This window comes from Fundulus heteroclitus, chromosome 15 (assembly GCF_011125445.2).
Source record: "Fundulus heteroclitus isolate FHET01 chromosome 15, MU-UCD_Fhet_4.1, whole genome shotgun sequence".
Classification (NCBI taxonomy): Eukaryota; Metazoa; Chordata; class Actinopteri; order Cyprinodontiformes; family Fundulidae; genus Fundulus; species Fundulus heteroclitus.
In genome coordinates, this window is record NC_046375.1 from 25081017 (window position 1) to 25098441 (window position 17425).

The 17425-nt window shown below is 42.2% G+C and overlaps 1 protein-coding gene across 1 annotated transcript in view; it reads left to right on the forward strand.

Annotated features, from left to right (window-relative positions):
- Positions 1 to 16934, forward strand: part of vsnl1a (visinin-like 1a) — a 47120-nt gene extending 30186 nt beyond the window's left edge. The window contains exons 3-4 of the mRNA XM_036147071.1: positions 14589 to 14804; positions 16633 to 16934. Coding sequence (XP_036002964.1) covers positions 14589 to 14804; positions 16633 to 16830 — 414 coding nt within the window. The 3' untranslated portion in view covers positions 16831 to 16934. The remainder of the gene's footprint in view (positions 1 to 14588; positions 14805 to 16632) is intronic.
- Positions 16935 to 17425: the final 491 nt, after the last annotated feature.

A 17425-nucleotide genomic window follows, 5' to 3' on the forward strand; every position in this document is an offset into this window, starting at 1 on the left:
ACTACACGGGGGGAAACATCGTGCAAGACACGTTTCATGACATGGATTTCTTACAATTATGCCAATATTAATCCCTTAATATGCCAATATATGTGTAAAGAAATAAAACCATTGCGTGGTTAAGCCTTGAGTCTCCATGTTCCATGAGTGGGGCCTGCTCTGTGTTTTACCCTCATGTGGGTGAAAATAAATGTTTAGGTTAATTCAATTTTCAATTCAACTTTATTTATATAGTGGCAATTCATGAAACATGTCATCTCAAGGCACTTTCCAAAGTCAAATTCAATCAGAATTTACGGATTGGGTCAGATTATACAGATTGGTCAAAAGGTTTCCTATCTAAGGAAACCCAGCAGGTTGCATCAAGTCTTGAAAAGCATCTTTTCCTCATTCTGAAAGAGCTCAGAGCCACAGGGACAGTCATCTGCATTGTCCATGGCTTTGCAGCAATCTCTCATACTGAGCAAGCATGAAGCGACAGTGGAAAGAAAAACTCCCCTTTAACTGGAAGGAAAAACCTCCAGCAGAACCAGGCTCAGTGTGAACGGTCATCTGCCTCGACCGACTGGGGGTTAGAGAAGACAGAACAGAGACACAAACAAGCACAGAAGCACACATTGATCCAGGAATCCTTTCTATGTTATATGGTTATAGCGGGAGATCTGTCTCCCCTGGATGATGTCACAGCTAACAGAACGGCAGACCAGGTTTACCTACTAGGACGAGAAAAATGACAGGGAACAAAAAGGTAAAAGATGAAATAACATTTAAGTTAGATCATTTTAGAATAGCGTTTACCAAGAACAGGATATGAGGATTTTGACACCTTGCTGGTGTGTATTCCAGGCTAGACATGGTAGAATATATCGACAGCATGGATACGCAGACATTTACACGCAGAGTCAAAGATGAAACCGTTCCAATGCATGCAAAGAAGCAGACAGGATTGAGCGATCATGATTAATGAATAAATGCCAAAGAGATCCAATGACTCGTGTGAAATGAAGGCACAATCGGAGCAACGAGCCGTGGCGTGGACACCACGACAAAAGGAGGCTGCGTGTTGTGTACTGTGGTATTTCCTCACTGTCTCCCTTCCTCACACTCCTACATCTCACTCTCACCTCCCTGCCCTCGCCTGTTGTTTTTCTTTCTTCCACCTCTATTTTGCTCGTGTGGGGGGGGTGCTCACCGGGCTCGGCTTTTTTTTTTTTAAGGCAGCTCAAACTGAGCGAGCCGCTGCCGCCTTTATCTGCCAAGCGCTGAAGAGACGAGCCGTTCCTAACACACCGCTGGTGAGGGAAGATAAGCGAGCTGGTCGTCCTCTGTTGTTCTGCCTCGCTTTGATTTGCGTCACTAAGACAGAGGGTAGCCCCCAGGTCTACCTGCCAAACCTGACAGCCGGCCATGAGTCATTTTCTCCTTGCTGACATCCTTGGCTGCTTTTCTATATATGATTTAGATCTCAGACTGAAACGAGATCAAACAGAGCTGAGGCCTGATGGACGGTGCTGGGGAGGTTCATTTTAAATACTGAGGCATCTCTAGGCACATTTTCATATACAAGTCTGAGTCAGGATATGCGGTTCTATCCCGGATTGCATGTATTTACCTCTCAGAGATGCCTCCATCACTCAGTTTCTCCTACTGTATGTGCCCGTAACTACTTTCCTCACCGTCCCCTTTATACATGTAATAAGCTTTGCGTACTCAATGGTGCCATCTGCTGGTGAACTTTCATCTACACTCCTTACACAGAGCTATTGCCACCAGATGTTTGTTTTGTAACCACAGATAACCAGAGACGGGTCCAGGCCAAATTCCTCTTAAACCCTAAAGCCGAATGACCAAGGGCTTTTGAGGAATCAGTGGTCAGTCCGATGTTTTGCAGTACAACACTGATGTGCTGCAGCTTATCTCCGCTTAATGAAAGCATGTATTCCATTATTATTCTTTTGGGTGTCCTATAATTAAATGTGTCTGAACCGGTACTGGTTGGATTCACTATGTGGGACTTGCAGTGATAACAGGGGTCGGGTGGGCAGTGGAAGAACTGGAGTTGTGCCTCTCAGCGTTTATACAAGAGCTTCTGGTTACTGGACACTGTGTTGCTGGCTCATATTAATATGTGTCCATGCATCAATCTCATCCATGTGAAATATATGTAACTTTATTGTTTAGGTCACATTTATTGGTGTCAATCGATATCAAAATAAATTCCCTGAAACCAATTAACAACCAATACTACACCTCAGATTACAGTGTCTTAGAAAAAGAGGGAAAAAGAAGGCAAAGACGTGGATGGATGAGACACACAGGCAATACAACAATTCTCCATAGAGCTCTATTTCTTTAGGTGACACATTTTTCTCTTAACTGATGTCATCAATGAATTAATTCTCCTAATATCAGTTATGTAAAACAGGCCATTTAAATCAGTACACACAGCAATATGCTACCATCCAGACATGTCGCTATGGCCATCATCCAAAGTAAACAGCCTATAACAATCTGGGCCTTCTTGTGAGAAACGCTATGATCCAACATAGGGCCGAACTATATGTATATCTATCTATCTATCTATCTATCTATCTATCTATCTATCTATCTATCTATCTATCTATCTATCTATCTATCTATCTATCTATCTATCTATCTATCTATCTATCTATATATATCTATATATATATCTATATATATATATATAGATATATATATATGTATGTATATATATGTATGTATATGTATGTCTATATCTATATATCTATATCTATCTATCTATCTATTTATATATATATATATATATATATATTTATATATATTTATATACATACATATATTTATACTTAAAATATATGTTTTGAATTTTTTGGAAATTATTCATATCCATTAATATGATTTCTATTTTATCAATATGGTTTTTTTTCCATATCATCCAACCCTAATACAACGGAACCAACCCGCCACGCTGACGCAGGGAAAGAGTGACGCAGGGAAAACCAAAACAGAACAGCCACCATTATGGATATAGCGCGATGTCGGTAAATGACTGATGTCGGTTCTTTTAAAAAATTACCCGTATTTTTCGGACCATAAGTCGCATCGGATTATAAGGCGCATTAAATATTACATGCTACCTGAGCGGGAGAGCTATCCGTCTCTGTCGGGAGGACGGTTTTTAAGAACAGTATCGCAGACTTTCGATCACAGCAAAATCGTTTTTATGTAGGTTAAAGCCAGGCTATAAGCACTGAACAGTTCTCTCCTCCTCGTTCTCTGCCATGGAAAGCGAGCCTGCTCCACATGAAGACAGAGAGAGAGAAAGAGAGAGGCAAAACAGTTTAAAATTAACTAAAAGCGGCGAACACATCCAGCCAAGATTTTAACTTTTGATATCTGTTATGCGCAAATATCCCCCACTAACTTAGTAAACCATTTAGGATGACTTTTCAGCTGCGAACAACATGATCCAGTCAGCAGGAAATCACAGACTGTCTGGCTGAGTTGATAGGGTTGTAAACTTCTCATCTCCTTACTCCACCCTTGAGGTGGACAGTTTTTCTTACTGTACACAAACCTGCCCCCTCAACAAGCCGCGAGAAAGCAGAGAAGTACTGGGTAGGTTGGGGGACCAAAACCCGGCAAAGTAAAGCGCGGGTAAATGAAATTAGTCGGGTAAATCTGGATGGAAACGCTAGCCGGGATTTGCAAAGCCCCAGGCTTTTTAGTGGCAATGGAAAAGGGGCAATAGTTGCTTCTTGCTTCCTCGCTGTGAGCCGCCATTGTTGTCTGAATCCAAACAGTCGCTTTTCTGATACGTCACATCTACAAAAATCCCGTCCGGCGATCCTGATTGGCTCATCCTTTTTATGGGGTATTGAAATCCCTCCCAATGGCAGCGAGTGCAGATGGATGTGTGGAGCCGTGTGGAGCTCGGCGGAACCACATCTGTCTGGCGAGAGTCAGGTTATGGTGCTCCCAGTTTTTTAAGCCAGCCACCTGACTGACTAGAAGAGGCTGACGCTTAGCTATTCCTATTATGCTGAACTCGAAAGCTTTCCGTACGTCCTTGAAGTGATTATATTAATAAATTGTTATTAAATATATAATTTGAACAACAACCTAAGGTAAGCCTTGCCTGCCTTAACTGCACATCACTGGTGTGAAAATATTTCAATATCAAGTCAGATGAGCACCACAATATCGCGATGTGACTTACTTTTAAGTTTAAATAGCTTTCAGGTGCAAACACTCTGCAGAAATTGCCTGACCCACCCTCTCCCCAATAAAAAGCTTTTAGTTCCCCCCACAGGCACACCGATGCGTTTTCACAGCGCTTCTGTCCCAGACCTTTGTCCGTTTGGATATATCCAATAAACATCTGGCTGTTTTCTTGACTGCATCTTGTTGAAATGAGGAGAGTTTCTTTGCATGCGAGCTTCCTTTCGCTATGGGTGTAGCATTTAACGTCTGGATGGTTTACTTTACTCCCTCTGAGCTACCGTAATCAAAAATGACCAACAGCTTCAAACCCCAATGGATCCAGTGGTGATGGGTCCTGAATGATGTGGAAAGGTTTTTATTCTGCAGTGCGTATTAACTGTGCGCCCTTTGGAAAGAACACAATGTTTCTATCAATGGACAAGGAACAGCTAAGTTGTGCGGCTTTGCTGGTGATCACATCACAGCAGACACCCAGCTGAAAGCAACGAGGGGATGATTAAAAACGTATTTCGCAGGGCAAAGGGGATTTGCGAGTGTGAGCGTGAGCGTTCTGTTTGTGCAGACCCTACAGGCTCGGAAGCAGTCGGGGCTGCAGATTTGCGCTGGCTCAGTTTCTGGCACTTTTTGGCCCGTCGTCGCGGGTTTATGTAAGAGCTGACGCAGACAAACACTGTAAATGTGTCCCTGCGATGGATTATATCCTTTCTCCCTCTGCTTCTCCCCCTGCATTCTGCTCAATAAAGCGCCGTCTATGGAGTGCTTTCGACGAAGCAGTGCAAACACCCATACGCACAGACAGCTCTCCCCCCCCGTCATACGAAGCAGTCGATTGCTGCCAGCAGGCTGCATGTCATCTGACGATGGTAGCAAGAGGGGGGCACGAAACAGAAGGAATTATTTACACAGCTCTTCACTTCCATGATGGAAATACGAAGAAGGTAAAAAAAAAAAGAGATCTGAAGTCAAAACTGAGGAGGTTTGCTGAGGAATAGTGCAGCTGCTGTTTTTTTTTTCTGTGGGAGTAAAACACTGAACAAATTATTAGCGGTCCACCTAACATTCCTTAAATATTTCCATAATTTGTCCCGTTATTCCTACAAACCTTAGTGCATTTGAGGCTTTTATGTGAGAACAATATAAAGTATCACAGTAGTGAGAGGAAAACAATAAATATGGATGTCTTTTACCATCTTTTGCCAGTAAAAATCCTAAGTTGACTCTTACATTTTTTGTTAAACCCCATTTCACCGTCATATTACAGAATAAAGTTTGGGTAAACCAATTACCTATAAACCTGAGATATTTTACAAAGAATGTGCAAATAAATCTGTCTTTGGATGTGCAAAGCTGATAGAGTCAGACCGTCAAAATACTTCCATCTTTAATTCAGTAATTTCAGAGACAACTGTACAAAGTATTGACTCAGGGGGGCTGAATACTAATGCATGACAAACACATTTACTTGACAAAAAGAAAGAAAAGAAAAGAAAAGAAAACAGGAAACTGTCCATTTTTCCCCCTCTACTTCTAACTCAAGGGAGACTTAGTGTTGAATGACCACATAAAATCCCAATAAAATAGAAAATAAATTCATTTTCGATTAGGGATATGCATAAATAGTAATAGAACACTGTTTTCTAATGAGTAAAATAAAAAAAAAATTGTGACTGAAAAGTTAATAGTAGACAACCGCTTTCTATTTGGCACTACCCCTGGAACCATTACTCTATTGGATAAATGATACTGAGCCATCCATTTTGTCTAGAAAGACAGCGGAGAGAGTGCACGCAATGTCTGCTGCATCGCCTGGTTGTGTGTGCGGGCACGCATGAAGTCGGCACGCACATGGAAACCAGCAGGTGGAACGAGATGGACAGGGACAGAAAATAGGCTCAATCAGTGGGCCTAAATCAGGAGATCTCAGACGAGCGTGGAATTGACTCGACGGCGGTCCAGAGAAGACATTATAGGACACCGACTGCATGGATGAGCACATGGAAGGTCATCCTGTTGGGGTGTGGGTGTGTGTGGGTGGTCTGGCAGCTTGTTAAGCTTCTTATCTGCTGACTTTGTCAGGGAAGATACATTATCTCAACAAAAGCCTTTTTATGTATGAATATTTCCATTTTTTATTTGTTTCCTTTGGCATCACATTTGCATTGATATCAGTTCATCTTGCAACAATAGTATTTTAAACCATATATTTTCAGTTCAAAATTTAATCCGATAAAGACAGTATTTTGTATATATTTTTTTGCTTACAAATATACAACAAATGCTTTAGCCACATGATCCAAACATCTTGTATTTGGAGCGCAGTCCTCAAGTTCTTAGCATTCAACTCTTTCAAAACCCAACCATTCCGCGCCTGAGTATAAAAGAAAATACCTAAAATAGCTGCAAGAAGGGGCTTGAATACGAACATTTCAAACCTCAGGAATTCATTTGGATCCAGCCTTGAATTTCGTGTTGTCTCGGCATGCTTTGTGACCTCAAAGGAGCACTCTAGGAGAATCAAGTGGTGAGATAAGGGCAATGAATAAAGGGCATTTCCATTTGTTCTTAGAAGTTGGACTTTCCAATTTACAAGTTGGCAAAATCAACTAAAACCGCCCCTGAATGTCACTATTCTGGTTTGGAAAGTTGGACACTTGTTATTAGCTCTGACCTGAAAATCCAACATGGTTGACAAGCTAATCAAAGGTAGCGATAGCAGCAAAGCATTTATTCCTGATAGTTTGCATTTCATATGATCTGACGTGTAGTGCTGTGGAGCTTAGGTTATGGAACATTAGCTGTGGTGTTTGAATGTCCTACATGATGAGAAACACAGTGACGGCCGTTTGTCTTGCTAACTGTAGTTAGCCTAGCAATGGAGAAAAACCATCAGCAAATCACACTGTTTCTCCAACTTAGAACTGCAACAATGTTAAGCTTCGAATTCTAACTTTTAAGGTAGATGAAACATGCCATTAAATACTAAATAAAAGAAAACCAATGCAAAGATTCCCAAAATGCAAATTGGCCCAGCTGTGGTGCTAAAAGTTGTATCAGTCTCAAGCTCATCTCTTTAGTTTTTCCTTTTTGCCCTAAAGGGTTTAGCTTTGAAAGAGTGTTGCTCATCGCAGATAGAAGCGCAGTGTTTATGTAATTGTTACTGTAAGATTTAGTACGTTTTAGTACCAAAGTGATAGTCACAAAAATTAGATTTTTTTTGGGGGGGGGGGCATTAGGGGGGATAATATCTCTGTAACAGTGTAATGAAAAAGACGGACATGGGTCGGATATGGGCAAAAAGATCTGGGCATCATTTATAAAACTTGCGTATGCAGAAAATGGGGCCTGAAACATGCGTACGTCACTTTCCACACAAAAGTTGGATTCTTTTATTGTTTTTTTAAACTTTACAGGATAATGTTCTGACCCAGGCGTACGCTGATTTTGGAGATGCAGACGGTAAAGTGGTGAGTCGCAGCCAAACAGCAGGATGATTCCTCTCAGAATTTAACTCCATATCAGACCTCAATCTTACGTCATCTTTATGATAAGGATTCAAAACTGCAGTGTTATTAATGCTGGTGAAACATGATTATACATAAGGACCCTTCAAATAAGTAAAGAAATGCCCATAAGCCAACCTAAATCGTAAATAAGTCTGCTCAACATTTCATCGGGGTTTCCTACCATCACAGATTATTGTGACGAGGTGTGCGGCGATTACTTTAATTGCCGTAAACGGTCAAATACACTTGTGCGTAATGCTGAGCGGTGTTGGCTTTGGCTCCTATCTTACAGATAAGAGAATTAGGAGGAAACGCGATTTCAGGGATCAAAGATTTCCTGGCCGACAACGACCGACCAATACGTCGCTTTGGACTGTGAGCATCGCGCTCTGCTATAACTTAGAGCAGACAGTGGCTACTTCTTTCACAGTTTTTTTGTCTTTTCTCCATGGTTGCCGTTACACCATGAAAAAAACATATATCAGGGGACTCATTTAAATCCACATTAACATTCATGAGGCGTTTTGCATTGACCATTTATTTAATGTGGGCGTGCAGAACATGAGTCGGAACCTGCTACCAGACCTTCAGGTACAGCTGTGATCTATATAATAGATAGAATATTGTGTGCTCTTTTGCGGCACGCAGACTTTTAATTTGGATTCTACGCAACGTTTTGTAAATGAGACCCCAGAATCCGGCCGCATTTGCCTGCTGTGTGAACATAGCCTTAAGTCACACTTGGGAGGAACCTCTATCCAGTTGCTTGTGTCCAGGATCTCATTCTTTTAGGCATGATCCTCGTCGCGCCACCATCAGATGGACCACAAATCAAGAGTACTCCTATTACGCATTCCTATTTCTGCAGATGAGTCTCCCTACTATCACATCTCAACCCGACTCTGCTGAAGGGAAAGACTGAACCCCAACCTGGAGCAAGTAGTCAGCCTTTGTCCCAGTTGAGGACTTCAGAGGAGCTGGATTCCACTTTTCTACAACCGTTTCTCTCATTTGTCATCAAGAAGTACGCCGTGTCCTGAGAAAGTGCAGGAAATGCTAAGCGTACCGTTACATAACCGATTGATCTGATACTTAGCAACATAATACAATCAGAAAGGTAGCTCATATTTGCCAGTGGGTAGCAAGTTGCCTATAAATACGTACAAATGAGAGTAAGAGCCAAAGCGAATCTGAAAATAACTCATCGCTTTCAAAGTCACAAATAACTCTTTTGGTTCTTAGATAACAGTAATCCAGTTAAGCACAGTTGCCAAACTGAAACAGCATATCTTGAGTGGGAAATGTGCCCTCCTCACTTAGATCACAACCCACACACTCATCCCCCCCCGAAGCCCTTAAGCTGCGCTAAGTCAGCTCAAGTGTTTAGCTCAACTTTCAAATGCAGATTTGGCAGCCAAACTATCGAGGAGGGCGCGGAGCAATCGGCTATTTTTTTTACGCGGCCTGAAGTCATTTGTTGCCGTGATGGAGCAGAGGGTTTAGGCTGTAGCAGTAATCCAGCCCGTGAACCTGCCGTCGCTCTGTTCGTGGGTAGAGGTGTGACCAGTGCTCGTATTTTCTCCTCTTTCTGTTTCCTTCTTCTCTCCGTACCCTTCTTCCTCCATCCCTTCTGGCTTTTGGACAGACACCAGTGCACGCCTCGCAGGCTGATTATAAAGCCTTTAATGCTCCAATTAACGGCTGCGTGTTCGCGGGTGTGCCTATGCGAGTGTGTGTTATATATTTTGTTTGACAGAACATGCGTTGCTTCCCTCGCAGTGAACCAGACAAACACGGCTGGATGACATTAGCCATTACTACACCCCCCCCCCTTGTGTCTGGCCATCTTGTTCCCTCCCAGAGTGGACAGAAGCAGTCTGGCATTTAGCCTGTCCTTTGATGGCCCGGTCCAAACAGCCTTATTAAACAGCCATGAAAGCAAATAGGGGCCAGATGAGCAGAGGACAAAGACTTTCTGCAAATGTTAACGACCTAATATCCCCGGCTGTTAGCTCCAGCTGCAGCTGCATTATTTTAGGGGGTTAAGGGAAATTGTGTTTTCTCCTTTCCCCTCTCGCCCTTTGATCCCTTTTTACATCTTTCTTTCTCTCTTTCACTTATTTTTTTTTCCACAGTATGTCCGTTTGGTTCGCCTCCCTCCTCCTGGGCGGGGTTAATGAACTGAGGCAGGGGCCATACAGAAGACTGCGCCGAAAGGGATGGCAGCCACATTGCATTTATTCAGAGAGTGACTTGTGTATTCTGGCGACTTCTCGCAGGTCCCCTCTGTCCAAGAGGGGCTTTCTTGCTCAGATTAGCTTGATCTTATTAGAGCAAACGAGTTTGTTGGATCAGAGGCCCGCAAGGCTCCTGCTAATACTTCCTCCGTCACACTCGTTTTGCTTCGCTCCTCCATCATTTCTTTAGTGCCGCCGCTCCTCTGTCTCTCCTCATCACTTTGTCCTCCTTCACGCCCTCCCCCACATTTCTTTCCTTCTTTACACCACTTAACTTCTCGCTGCAGTCTGATCGAGTTGCTGCAGTAGCAGCAAGTCGCAGGGAGAATACACCCATGTGCAATTTTAAGGCGGACAAAAAAAACGCAGAGATTTCTCAGAAGCTATTTTTTGGGGGATGCAAAAGGTACAGACATTTTATGTGCTTTTATCTTTTTCCCCTCTCTCTCTGTCTATCTCTCTCTCTCTCTCTGTCTATCTCTTTCTTTCTCTCTGTCTATCTCTCTCTCTCTCTCTGTCTTTCTCTTTCTTTCTCTTTCTCCCCTCTCAGTCTCAGCTCTCTACATCCCGCAGCGCTCAGTCGCTCACAATTCTCGTCCCCTTCCATCCATTCCAAACTCTTCTCATAAACGTCCACGTTTTTGGAAAACGTAACAGAGGGTCAAAGATGATGAAAAGGCCAGTCTGTCAAAACATGTGGCTAAGATAAGATAAGATAGGCTTTATTAATCTCACAGTGGAGAAATTCACTTGTCACATCAGCTCAATAATCAAAAAGAAGCTGCCAAAAGGAGGAAAAGGTGCATGGGGTATATACAGTGCGTCCACATATATACGGTGGGCCGAGAAAAAAAAAAGAAAAGAAATAAAGCAGAGATTTAAGATGACTTATGTATGTTTAAGGTGACATATACATATGGATTTGAGGTAAATTCAGTTAGTATTGATTTGGGGGGCAATGCATGACAGTCGGTCACCAGATTCAACCGAAGTAACGAGGTAAAGAAAATCTTCCGCTAGTGTTAGTGAAGTAGTTGGTGAGGTAAATAAAGTGCGACGTGTTTTTTGTTTTAAGTAGCTAGGAGGTCAGTTAGCGCCGCAGTTCCACCGACCCTACTCGGTTTGGCTCATCCGACCCGGCTCCTCCCCGCTCGGTTTATCTTCACGCGGTTTGTGTTTTGACCGGCCTAGAAATGCCTGGAAGAGGGAAACGCCTCCTGGGGGGGTGGCTTTATCCCCCCGTCAACACGCCCCACACCCTGTCTGCGACATTTACACTTTAAAGAAGTCTGTGAAAAATGCTAAACGCTAAAAAAATAAACCATTATAAATTAAACACAAATAAAGGAAAAGATACAAATAATGTTTGCATAACTGTATGTGCAAGCTTGTCTAATCCACCAGGATAAATATTTGGATCACACATCAGATTAAACTAGCTGCTTAGCCTGCAAGCTGCGCTGTAAAATTAGGTTTATGTTTGACCCACTTTGTTCATGGCGGTCTTTAATAGTAATGTTGTCGCTCTTTAGTTTGTCTGGACTTCCGCTGAGAACCACTGAAAAGCAGTGTGTTCACATCAAAGCTCCTCTATTGTCCGCTCGGTTTGACCCTGCTCTTGAGCAGGGCGGAGAAACCCGGGCTAGCCCTGAATAAATAAAAAAAAAAAAAACGTTCCTGAAACACTCGCAAGCTGAACGGCGTGCAGTGGAACTTAGTTCTGCTTTATCAGCACAGCTCCTCTGCTGTGTTTGCTGATTGTACGATGGACCCGAACCATTCTACAAATAATGGTGGGGGGGTAAGGTGAAAAGGTATTGCTTTACCTAGATGACTGGATTTCCTTTTTTGTTTGCTTTTGATTTTGTTTAAACATATAGGTTCCTATTATGATTCTTTTATTTCTATTTTTTTTCTATTTCATCTATGAATGTGTGGGATGTCATTGCAGATAAGCTGCTTTGCGACTGATTGAAGCCGCCTAAGCCCTTCTCGCCTTCTCTGTGGATCTTTCTTCAGGCTGTTTTCACTTATTCATCTCCAGTCCTCCATAATTCTCTGCTAGGGGGCCATTTCTCCTCTCACCTCGCCTGTTGTGACACCGGACAATCTGTCCATGCTGTCGTTTGTTACTTTGGGCAGAGGAGATGGAAGTGCCATTCTTCCCTTTTTTCCCCTCTATGTGATTGGACTACCGACAACCATAGGGAAGGTGGCATACGCTTTTGCTACCTAAAGTATAAACTTTATACTTTATACTATAACGCAAAAATTTTCGTAAAACTCACTGTACCTCCCACCTGCACATTATAAAAAAATAACTAGTGATCACAATATTTCACACTTTCACACAAGAGGTTTACGACAACTTAACCTCGAAGTAGCTGGTGTTTACGGTTATTTGCTACAGGGATCCAGTTAAAAAGTGATATTGACTCAAAATGATCAAAGCTTTATTATAATAAAATTGTGATTACGATGAGTTACATTTAACTTTCTGTATTTTACATTTACTAAACATGTAAACATGGATGTCGTGGAAGATGAAATCCTTTTACTCTTCATAGAATAACTCAAGCCTGCTAAAACCTTTGGCTAACGTCAAAGTGAGCTCCAGCCGATGTTTAAGGAACGTTTGCTGTAGGGTTAGTAACCTTCCGCTAACGTCACATGGACATTCACCAAACCTCCATGAAGCCCATCTACAGTCCTCTTTGTTGCAGTGCTGTGAAAAACTATTTGCCCCCTTAAGTATTTATTTTCTCTGTTTTTGCTGTATTGTTACTCTTCACTGTTTTGTGTAATGTAAAAAAAGCACAACAGCTGTTCCCTGACCAAATTATTAATCCTAAATCTGCCTTCAGTCGTAGACCGTTTTCGTGCAGAGGGGATAAAAACTAAACACTTAAGTGTACGCAAAACACAGGATTTTTCTCCTGTATTAAAAGGAGTGACCAAGTATAAATGTATGGTCACATAATTTTTACCCAGGGGTAGTCCTTAGGATCAGTTAACATCTTGTTATAAATCAGCAGGTTTATCTGCCCAGCAACAGATTCCAAGACAATTTGTGATAAACTTTATGTTTATGAATAAATACCTTTATGAATACCAATACTGGGGTCACAGGGAAATGTGCGGTGTGGGTAGTGGCATGGCATGGCTCCTTAAAAACACTTGTATACTAATACCTTCCTTGTTTAGCATGTCGCACAACCATAAACACTGCAATAAGTATGAAGTAAGCCATAAGCTCAAGAACATTTGGGTTATGAAGCAAGACAGTAATTTGAGGAACACCTGCAGGTTTACCTCTAAATGGCTAAAAAACAACAACAAAATGAATATTTTTGAGAAGGTCTTGTCAAAGTCCAATCCAGTTGAGGTGCTTCAGCATGTCCTTAAACATGCTATTCATCCTATAAAAAGCTCCAGTGTGGTTGAATGGAAACAATTCTGTAAAGAAGAGCGGGCCAAAAGTGCTCTACAACGATGCAAAAGATTCCTTTTTTACTAATCACAACCAGTTATTAGGTTTAGAGAGCAATTACTGTTTACATGTACTAAAAGGTTGGTTTGTATAGCATTTTCTTTTCCATTAATAAATGAAACAACAATTCAAAGAAGAAATCTGGAAGGGGGCAACTTTTTCCCAACTGACATGTTAGTCATTAAGCTTCGTCATTAAGATGCCTGTAGATTGGGAAAAAAATAAAATAAATGCAAACTTTTGTGGCTTCCACCATCAAAGCTAAAATATTGGAAATTTTACTTCAATACTGTCAGTTTATTTTCTGGAATTGGTTAAAAAAACTCTTTAAAATGAAATGCAATTATGTGAAATGAATCTTAGCAGCTGACCATTCATGCAAATGTCAGAAGTAGGACAGCTTGACATTTGGAGACAGATCAAATCAAACCTACCATCTTGCTTTTTTTGGTGATTATTTTGCCTATATTCTGTATAACCATGACATTTCATACAGTATATGTTACCCTCTAACTTATTGTCCTGGAGCTAGCAAACATATTTTCCCCTCTGGATAATCAGAAAGATTAATGTCTTCCTCTATGTTTGCTTTTCTTGACAAAGGTTGAAACCCACCCTCCTTATATTTTTGCACAAGCCCTCCAAGAGCGACCTCAGTCAGCTCAGATTGCCCATTGACTCTTTACTGAAGCGGTCAAGTGGGAGGTTATATCTAATGAATCGCTCAGCTTCACAGCGTTATTTAACAGTAGGTGACGAACTGAGCTGGAGCTCAGGGCTCTGTCGCAGAGTGACTGTATTAACCTCTGACCCCGTGTTCACAGGGCTGAAATGCATTGATTTAACAGACAGCAGCACAAAGAGAACTTTTTTATTTATTTTTTTGCCAGTCCTGAAACATAGTGAGCTGATCTAGATTAAATAGAATCAAAATGGGACGTATAATGTAAAGGACCTACATACAAAAAAAAATGTAGCAGTAATTTAGAACAGAACAAAGAGGGATGTATGGAATTCTGCAAAATACATACAATTACATAAAAACAAATGCGACATGATTTGAAAAATGTGTGTTCAGAACGTCTAAGATAATTCGACACTGCCGTAAAAATATCCGTTTCTGTGTTCCGCCAGTTCTTCCCTTACGGCGACGCGTCCAAGTTCGCCCAGCACGCCTTCAGGACCTTCGACAAGAACGGCGACGGCACCATCGACTTCAGAGAGTTCATCTGCGCGCTGTCCATCACGTCACGAGGCAGCTTCGAGCAGAAGCTCAACTGGGCTTTCAACATGTACGACCTGGACGGAGACGGCAAAATCACACGGGTGGAGATGCTGGAGATCATTGAGGTATCCCTACAAAAACCTCCCTCCCATCTCACACAGACTTCACTTACTTTCTGTTCTGCTGAGAGTCAGAGTCAGCTCGAGAAGTTTGACTGAACTCATAATGCTGCACTTCAGGACCCGGTGACGTTAGTCTGCAATGACAAACTAACTTTTTGAAATGGCTACTCTGGCCGAGCCTGCGATTAGTTCCTGCGCCGGATGTTTGCTGATCAATCTGCTGAATCACCAGGATCCAGCACATGGTTTTACTGGCTCTGCTAAACAAGTGAAACCACAGGTGGTGACATTTAAAAAGAAAACGGGGTAAAACGTCACCTCTACAAATTCAGACAACATGCAGCAAAAGTGGAAAACATGATTAAATTGTCAGGCTGTCAGTATAGAAAACATTAGTATTGGAATGGGGGAGTTGCAGTCTCCCCCTTGTGGTACCTGACGGAATTAGAAACTATTACTCAATTTGGCACACAAAAATAAAACAGCAGTAAAGACCATTGTGTTTTTTTCACGACAAACTAGCAGAATTTGTTATCAGTCGCACTTTTTATGGAGGAAGACAGCAATAAATGCAACACATGAAAACTAATACCCATTGGATGTTGTGTTAAAACTAAGACAATGACTTATTTCTATTAAATTTTCAATTCAATATTTTTTAAATAGCTCCATGTCACAACACATGTCATCTTAAGGCACTTTACGAAGTCAAATTCAAATAAATCATCCAGCCAGATTGGTCAAAAAGTTTCCTCTCTAAGGAAACCCAGCAGGTTGCATCAAAGTCTTGACAAGCAGCATTCACTCCTGGAGAAGCATAGAGCTACAGGGAGAATCGTCTGTATTGTACATGGCTTTGCAGCAATCCCTCATACTGAGCAAGCATGAAGCGACAGTGGAAAGAAAAACTCCCCTTTAACGGGAAGAAAAAACCTCCAGCAGAACCAGGCTCAGTATGAACGGTCATCTGCCTCGACTGACTGGGGGTTAGAGAAGACAGAGCAGAGACACAACAAGAGAGACAAAAAAGCACAGAAGCAAACATTGATCTAGTAATCTGTTCTACATTAGATGGTAATAGCGGGTGATCTGTCTTCTCTGGATGATGTCACAGTTAACAGAACGCCAGACCAGGTGTACCTACTATGAAGAGAAATAAATGACAGATAACAAAAAGTTAAAAGCTGAAATAACAACAAGCAATGCAAATTGGAGAACAGTAGGAGAACTCAGCAGAGTGAGAGAAATAGACCCTGATGTCCTCCAGTAGCCTAAGCCTATAGCAGCATAACTATAGAGGTAGCTCAGGGTAACAAGAGCCACTCTGACTATAAGCTTTGTCAAAAAGGAAAGGTTTAAGCCTAGTCTTAAAAGTAGACAGGGTGTCTGCCTCAGGGACCAAAACTGGGAGTTGGTTCTACAGGAGAGGAGCCTGATAGCTAAAGGATCTGCCTCCCTGCTGGCGTCGGTCCACTGGGTTTTCGGAAGCCCAAACTCAACACATCCATCTACCAGGAAATTCTAGAGCATTTCATGCTTCCCTCCGCAGACAAGCAGTATAGAGATGGTGATTTTATTTTCCTGCAGGACTTGGTACTGGGCCAGATTGCCAATGGTACCAAAAGCTGGTTCAATGACCATGGTGTTCCTGGTCTTGATTGGCCAGCAATCTCCTCTGACCTAAACCCAATAGAAAATCTCTGGGCTGTTGTCAGAAGGGAGACACCGAATCCAACAAGGCAGAGCATTGGAATGGGGGAGTTGCCCCTAGCGGGGCGTGTTTATTCAACCCACAGACTGAACCCACATTCTTCCTTTTTTCTCTCGTTAGGCAATCTACAAGATGGTTGGCACCGTGATCATGATGAAAATGAACGAGGACGGCCTGACGCCCGAGCAGAGGGTGGACAAGATCTTCTCCAAGATGGATAAGAACAACGACGACCAGATCACGCTGGAGGAGTTCAAGGAGGCGGCCAAGGGCGACCCGTCCATCGTATTACTGCTGCAGTGTGACCTCCAGAAATAGGCCGGGACGCGGAGGGGAGCGCTCCGCCAGCCGCCACGGACTGCACAGAAAGAATTTCATGTTCCATTCAGTTTGCAGCTATTTCCACTGAAAAAAAAAAAAAATCTGCTTGGACTACCTTTCAATGGATCTGCTTCTTGTGTTTGAAACACTCGTGTGCATGAGAATGTTATTTGCTATAAAAACATCTACACACGGCGTAGTGTGCGGGTGCACACTGACACCACGAACACAACACCTGCAAACACACACACACACACACACAACTCCACATATGAACAACTTGCACAAATAATAAGTATATATATAAATATAACGAAATATAAATATGAACATATACTATAAGGATTTATAGATCAACTGCCAAAATGTGAAGTGTGCAAAGTATTTTCCGTTCAGTTTCATTCTACCGGAGCTTGCGCATCAGTGATGTGCCACGTCGAATTCGCCGCTACTCTATTTATCGTTCCGAGTTTACCGACGCTAGCTGTGTGTGTGTGTTTTCCAGATACCGTCAAGCGAACCAAATTCCTACAACGATGTACCTTCTTCCAGTAAGACACTCCGTCCCTCTTTTCAAACACTAGCTCTAGGA